Genomic DNA, 7,812 nt, shown 5'->3' on the forward strand with positions numbered 1-7,812 from the left:
GCCAATTTACACAAATGATGCAGTTCCTAGAATTCATTTTAGTGTGATGCTGCCACATGTCACAGACTGCTAAAGTTTGTTCAGTGGAAATTACTTAGAGCATGATATATGGCTATGTAACTTAGCCTTCCTGGTTTCTGAGGGTTTGGATGGCTCGCTGTGATTGATATGTATTTATGTAAAGTTTCAAAAAGATAGCAAGCCAAAAGAGAAATGCCAAGGCATTTATACGAGAGTACTTCCACCGAAAAAGCTAAAAATTCACATGTAAATCTATACCATTGAAGATGTCCATTCTTCATTGTGAGTGATATGGATAGCATTTGAGTGACTTGGATGTTATTTGGATGATGGAGGGTAGAATTTTAAAATATTTTAAAGAGCTAATTCAATTATTTGATCCTATTTTATCGATAAACAAGAACGAATTTAATTGTTTGATTACATTTCATCGATAAACCAGAGCGAATTCAATTGTTTGACAACATTTCATTTCAATTCGTGTTATTGAAAAAGATACCACATTGCAACCACAACCATGTGTTGTTGATTCAGGTTGTATCAGTACATCCAAGGCCGTGAGCCAACTGATACTAAATGCATACCAATGTACAAATGGAATTGAATTGAAAAATATCGCAGAGCCAAGAGTTTTATAAAAAAGAAGAGATTGATGCATCTCCATATTTTTTTTGACATTTCCATTTCAATAACAAATGTAATGTCTTACAAAGTAGAAAACGAGGAGAACGGGCTCTGATTTATTCATGCACCTAGGAACCCACCCAAGAGAAAATTTCAATGGTGGAACCACAACAACTGCTTGCCATGGAGGAATAGAGCAGTACGTTCAATGTTATCACATGCATATCTAATAATGTTGATACATAATATACAAGTTACAGTGAAGCTTGATATCACAGTTGAGGTTTGACATAAATATATCAAAGCCATCAATAAATTTTTGTAATTTTTAAACACATCTCTTATTGCCACTTTCTTGTGGTCTTGGGTGGCTTCACTGCTGTTGCAGCTATTTGACTTTCTGAGATCTTCAGAGCCTGCAGGTGAGATGTTGCTGTTGGTATCAGTATCGTTAATGCTGTCACATGAACCTGCTGCATTGCCTCTCTGCAACACATAATTTGTATTAATGCTCAGGTTGTTGCAAAAATTCAACCCTTCAAATGCAGGGAATACCGGACCATCAGGAGACTGACAGGGGGAGGAGTCTGAATTGTTGTGCTTGTTGTTAGAATCAAACTGCATCAACCCACCAAACAGTGATGGGCAGGCAGAGTCAAGCTGCAACAATTCCTCAGGGTTGACTGCAGTCATATTGAATGTATCCATATCAGCAGGCTCAAGCCCAAATTGATCCATCTGGTCCAACTGAAACATTTTTGAATCCATGAACAGACACTCTCCAAACCAATTACAGAAACTATAATTCAAAACCCAATGCCCATACACAGTGAGAGGATCAGATCCTATCAGAAAATGGGGGTAGAAAAGGCCTATCACAAAATTGGGGTAGAAAGGCCTATCAGAACTGGATTGATTGCTCAGTGAAGAAGATCTGGAAGGACATTAATCATGGGACAGAGGAAAGGGCACAATGACTGGTGCGGGTAGCAGATCAGATCTGGAGATGAAGGACTTGACTTGGAAGTTGGAGGAGTAATCAGTGGAATCAGAAGATGATGAGATGATAAACATATGGGAAAAGACATGCAGAGATGTACAGGTGTGCCATTGACAGCATAGAATTGCACGTGCTGTGAATTAACTAGAGATATCTTAGTACTTACCACAATACGAATAGTGATTGACACAGCATATATCTGTGGGCATACAGACCAGTTATTAGTTCTCGTGTGAGAGGTAAACATGTGCGTAAGCAAACCAAAAATACCATGCTACATACCGTGTAATTCTTCATTCTCTGAAAGATTGCCCGACTTGTTAAAACAGCACTAATAATAACACTCAGCCCTGGCTCAGTAAGCACAATATCAGACGCACTTCTAGCTGCATCAGTTGCATCTGCCACTGATTTTCTGCATTGTCAATACTTTTTTTCAGTTAGAATTGAATATATTTTATAAAGCTAAGACATGCTATTAACGATTAAAAGCACGAATTCCCGAAAGATAAACCCAAACATAATAATGTAAATTCTTTAACGAAGCATTTTTCTGAAAGGTAACAGCAAATAACAGAGATCCCATGACACACACAAACAACTGAAATTTCTAGATGCAGAGTACAACCTTCCAGCCCCTCTTATCTAAACCTAACAGAAAATGCTACAAAACCAAAATGCAGTCCATCTCAAAACCCCAATAAGGATTCTTTTTTCTTAATCCTTCTAATAAAATAAAATCAGTTACTTCCAATAAACTAAAATAATCTCCATTATAAACTTCAGAACCAGGAAAAGCTAAACTCTTGAAAGCTCCAGAAAGGGTGTCTTTTCAGACTCTCTACAGTTCAGAACCAATAAAGGACTATTTCCATAAAAAATGAGCTTACTATTCTAATATCACCAGAAGAAAGTGACTGGAAGAAAGTAACTGAAAGGGAGTTAAATCTCACTGCTAACTTGGAGAATCTTAAGGATTAAATGAGTCAATCTACTGTTGTAGAAAGATAGACCAAAGAACTTGAGCGAAAACTGAATCTGCAGTGAAATCTCATTGAAAAATATCATATCAAAGGGAAGCAATCGTCGAGATTGAGTTGGCAGATCTCAGAAGCAAATTTAGCCAAACTGCTAGAGAGAAACAAAAACAGATGGCAGAAATTCAGCAGAAGTTGCAGCTCGAGAACATGTTGCAGGACCGGACTGAGGCTTCAAAGAGACATTCCGAAAAGATGTACCAACCAGAAATAATTTCTTTGAAATTTGAAATCTCATCTTGAAAAGGCATCTCAGAAAAGGGGCATCCTTGGAAGTACTAGAGATACGAGAACAGGAGACTGAAACTTTAATGAGTTAGCAGCTGAACATGCAGTTTTGGATGCCCAATTTTTTATTCCCCAAAGTTCAAATCTCTCTCCTGAAATTCATACTGGTCTATGTACTGCAGAAGGGAAGATTCAATATCTGTCTGCTATTATTGCAAGGAATACGAGGCAGAATGCTGGGTCAGAATCTGCAATTCTGGCTCGAACTGTACAAACTGCCATGTCTGCAACTCTGCTCAGAATGTAACTGCCACTGAAAGTGTCAATCTGTTAATGATTGTTATCGACAATAAAGAGGATGCAAGAATGTTGATAGATCCTCTTAAAAAGAAAGTTGTGGTTCACTTTACTTATAAGTTGGTGGAAGCAGGTGCAAGTAGTTTTGTTCTTTCGGCAGAAAAAGTTATATATGTTGGAGAAAATATTCGTAACGAAGTCAAGACATGGCTTTTCAGTTTGAAGTTAACGGATGAGCATAGTGAAAAATATGCTGCTCAAGACTTCTCCCAAACGAATTGTAGTAATTTAACCAAAGATATGGAGATGGGAAAAAGTTTAGATACAAAGGCAAAACAGGTTCTGGATGAGGAACGTAAACAATGATTTTTCTTCCATAGCAGCCTCTTTAGTACAATGTATAAGTTCAAGGGCGATATCTACCTTCTAACAATAGATCAAGGTTATATCAAATGAGCCCAATTTGGCATGGAAAAAACTTAATGAGGTCCATGAAAATTGTGTTTGTGACTGGGGGCTTCAAGAAGTTCAATGTACAACATCAAGTTGGCAGCTCATGGGATCAACATCATGTTGTGCCTAAAACTGCATGTTATATTTCCTTGGTGACTAACGTGCAGCCATCGGATGCAACCTTTCATTCAGATTTGATTCTTGCAATTTCTCTTCAGCAACAAGAATCTGGACAGAATGATACACATCCATTGATATATAGCAGCAAAGGAAGCAGCCTGTATGAAGGTGATTCAGGGCCTAACTATGAGCTGTCCTATTTGAATGTCAGAGGTAATATGATATGATCCCTATCCAATATTGGATAGTGCAAGCATGTAGTAACACACACCAACCTTGATGTGATCATGGTGCTCTATTCCATCTTCAGGAACCCACCTTGATTTTCAGCCATAAACTGATCATGATTCAAACCTATTATTGTAGGATGTTTGATGTAGCCTTGTTTTGGTTTGTATAAAGACACAAGAGAAGCTCTCATGTTTTTTATGAGAAGAGACAATGGCTACATTGGCTCTTTATATCGCTTGGCATTGCATCTTCCTTTTGTAGAGTAGGGTAGGGAGAATACGCTTGATGTTCACAAGAAGTAGGTTTCATTTATGCTATGCTCTCTTGCCTTATTTATAAAGCCCCTTGGGAATGAGTAGTCAGATGAACATTCTCAAGTTTTTTGCACCAAACTGAAATTCAAGACATTTTGTAGCATGTGGCAAGGATGTGAAGTTTTTGGTCCATCCTATCACAGACAACCAACCCTTTGATTCACCTTGCAGATACCAATTCAGTAGAGATTTTAGAGCCCTCTTGCATCACCACAAAGGAATGTAGTCCCCATATGGATCTAGATTGTTACCACCTAACAATACATGTCTTAACACACATTTCATGGGCTTGCTTCTCTCACTAACAAAACAGAAATACTTTGGAGTTTAGTGGCAATTACAGGTTGCAATGAGAAACTTGGAGGTATTTATCTAGAAAGCTGAAGTTCACTTAGAAGCTTTAGGAACTTCAAGATCAGATTACTTTACTTGCCCAGAAGGAATTGTGCACTGTAAAATAATCCAACTTAATTTACTTTGTAAATTTTTTGACAAGTAATGAAGAACTTTTATAGCAGTTACTTGTAAGCATGGCTGCCCTGTTCCATAAAAATGAAATTTGATGGAACCACAAAAACCAATTAGTGAAAATGGTTCAATCTCAAAGGACTGCAAAGAAAAGGCTAAAAACAACATATAGTATTGTCAAATGGAGACCTGCTGCCATTGTTAGTGAAGGATGGACTGTAAGTGAAGCTACTTCTCAAATTTAGGCCTGCAAAATAGTGTTTTTTAAAACTGAAATGGGTCTCCGTTCTTCACTGAAAGAGCTATGGCTGAAATTCATGGAGAAAAATTCAACGAATGTACCAAGAGGAATGTAAATTAGCAAATTCATCAAGCTGATCTACAAAGTAACTGTGAATTAATATATTGCAGCCTGAATGAGTTATTAGATTGCTACAATGTGGTCCAGGCTTGAATTGTAAGCCTCGGTGGGGTGAGATCTAGGGTGTAAGCTTGATTGAAACCCTTCTTGTAAAGTTTTGGGGTCGTGAGGAATGTTGGCCATGTTCCCGAAAAGAGATTCTGCTTAAGATGTTCTAGCCAACGACCATTGCTGTAGATTAAAGCTTTGCAAGGCCCTCAAGGGATATATACTTAGATAAAGAAACCCTTGTTCAAATGGCGTTTTTGTGTCTGGAAACTGCTGTTTGCTATTTTTCTTGTAAGCAAGAAAAATGCAATCGATCGAATGCCTCTGTGATTTCCGAGTATCAAGCTACTGTACAGGATTGCTGTTTTTTGTTCGGACATCTAGCGTTTTTGGATCATAGATGTATGTGGTAACTTCAAAATCGTTACTATATGTACAATTTAGTCTTTTGATGTATGTATTTTAGTGCTGTTGAGCATTGGCCTCTGTTCATAAGGTAAGCTATAACATCACAGAGCCATAAAGGGATATCTTACAAGCTGTAAAACGCTCGTTCTTCGTAAAAAAAAATGTCAATCATACCTCCAAAATTCCTCGGTTGAACAGAGCTTCAGATAGGCGGGTTGCAGAGCTTCGTGACAGGCGGGTTGCAGCGCTTCCTGACAGGTGGGTTGCAGAGCTTCCTGAAGGCGGGTTGCAGAGTTTCGGTTGCAGAGTTTCGGAGGGTCACGAATGCTGTTTTGGGCGCGCGATTTGGTTTTGGAGGGCGCTATGTTTTGGGCCCGGGGTCTATAATGGGTGGGTCCCGCACCGGCTGCCGGAAAGGCGATAAAGGTGCCCGCCGGAGATAAACGCAGCGCCCCATGGCATACATAGCTGGCCAGCCTACATAAGGGCATTTAATACCCAATGTATGGCTGGTTAGCTCTTGCCTTTATTGTGTGGTTGAAATTTTATAGGGAGATGTTATTTATGATGGCTTCATTGATTAAAAAAGGGTTTTAGTGTTTTTGCTATTTAAGTGATTTGGTTGTATTTGAATTAAGAGGTCATAAAAGGTATTTTTTGATATAATTTTTTTCAATAAAGTTGGGTTAAGTTAATTTATTATATTGAGAATTAAATTACGTTGAAGAGCATATTTATAAATATGTTTTTGGTGAGTTGGGATATTTGGAATTTTTTGTAAATGAAAAATTATTTTGTTGATTTTTATGTAATGGAGTGCATAAAGTTAGATGGAGAAAATTATATAAATTGGAAATTTAAGTTGCAGAAGATATTGGAAGGAGCCTATGCTTGGTCAATTGTTACAGGAGATGAAACCAAACTGGTATCACCACCAACTTCAGTTCAATATTTGGAGTGAAGAGAGACCAAGGCCAAGGTACTATTGTGAATGTCTGTAAAAGACAATATTATTCCACATATCAGGGATTGTGCTACATCACAGGAAACCTGGGAAACGCTTAAAAAGTTGTATGAAACTCCCAATAGTAATAGAGTATTATTTTTAAAGAATAATCTTTTCTCAATTAAGATGGAGGTAAATGCAACTATTAATAATTTTCTTTCTAGAATGAAAGAAATTTATGATAAGCTCGGTGCTATTGGTGAAAATATTTCAAGCAGTGATCTAGTGAGAATTACATTGAATGGGATGTTAGATGGTTATCATATGTTTATCGCTGGAATTTCAGCTCGGGAAAAATCTCCTACTTTTGATTAATTAATAGGTATTCTCTTGCAAGAAGAAGGGAGAAGGAAGAATATCAATGACATATCTCAAATTTCAGATTTGGCGTTGGTGACAAAAGGGAAGCAGCCATATAGAGGAAATCCATGGGACAAGAACAAATGAGGCAAGTAATATCCAAAACCACGTCAAGGCACAACACCACCAAGGATAAATACCTATATGAAGAGGAAGGATGTATGATTATACTGTGATAAGTCTGGACACTTTGCTAAAGATTTCCATAAAAATAAATTTGATGAGTCTAAGCATAGAAATAATTTAGGAACTTTGTTGATCAAGAAGCCTTAGTTAGTGATAACTTCAATAATCTCAAATTATTCATTTCAGAAGTTGTCTTATCAATTTAAACTAGTGATGATAATGTATGGATTATTGAATCTAGTGCTTCAATTCATATGACATGGAAAAAATAATGGTTTGATACCTATCATGAAAATAATAATGGCAGTCACATCTATTTAGGAGATAATCGATCTCATCAAATCAAAGGTTATGGTGATGTATGTGTAACCTTACCAAATGGCCATGTAAGAGAAATACAAAATGTGATGTATGCTCCTAAAGTTAAGAAGAATCCAATCTCTGTGTTTACTATTGCAGATCAGAATCTCAAATTTGAATTTCTTAAGTCACATTGTGTTGCCAAGGATATACAACATAACTACAACATAATAGAAAGAGGAGTGTGAATGGGAGGCTTATACAAGCTTGATGTGACCAACAAAATTCATCATGCATTCGCATACACTATAATGAACACAAAAACTCTTCGGCATCAAAGGTATGCCCACCTTAACTATCATGACTTGTTACTACTACACAAAAAAAGAATAGTAGACGGACTTCCATTT

At 37.3% G+C, this 7,812-nt stretch overlaps 1 protein-coding gene across 1 annotated transcript; it reads right to left on the reverse strand.

The window, feature by feature from the left end:
• Nucleotides 1–668: 668 nt before the first annotated feature.
• Nucleotides 669–6,101, reverse strand: LOC149155382 (uncharacterized). The gene is made up of 4 exons (XM_089444412.1): nucleotides 5,785–6,101; nucleotides 1,928–2,060; nucleotides 1,812–1,844; nucleotides 669–1,392 (listed from the first exon to the last, which is right to left on the reverse strand). Exons 1-4 carry the CDS (start codon nucleotides 6,099–6,101, stop codon nucleotides 799–801), a joined length of 1,077 nt encoding a protein of 358 aa, XP_089300538.1. The 3' UTR covers nucleotides 669–798.
• Between the last annotated feature and the right edge of the window lie 1,711 nt (nucleotides 6,102–7,812).

The sequence above is a fragment of the Pinus tabuliformis genome, chromosome 9 (genome assembly GCF_031772625.1).
Source record: "Pinus tabuliformis cultivar Carrire ecotype Pingquan chromosome 9, CPIR1, whole genome shotgun sequence".
NCBI lineage: Eukaryota > Viridiplantae > Streptophyta > Pinopsida > Pinales > Pinaceae > Pinus > Pinus tabuliformis.

Excerpts from the sequence above, each read along its gene's own strand:
- LOC149155382 (XM_089444412.1), bottom strand. The coding sequence starts at position 6,101 with ATGCCCTTATGTAGGCTGGCCAGCTATGTATGCCATGGGGCGCTGCGT. Across the intron at positions 2,061-5,784 it reads TCAACCGAGGAATTTTGGAG|AAAATCAGTGGCAGATGCAA; the intron begins GTATGATTGACA and ends TTGACAATGCAG. Across the intron at positions 1,393-1,811 it reads CAATCACTATTCGTATTGTG|TTGGACCAGATGGATCAATT; the intron begins GTAAGTACTAAG and ends AAAATGTTTCAG.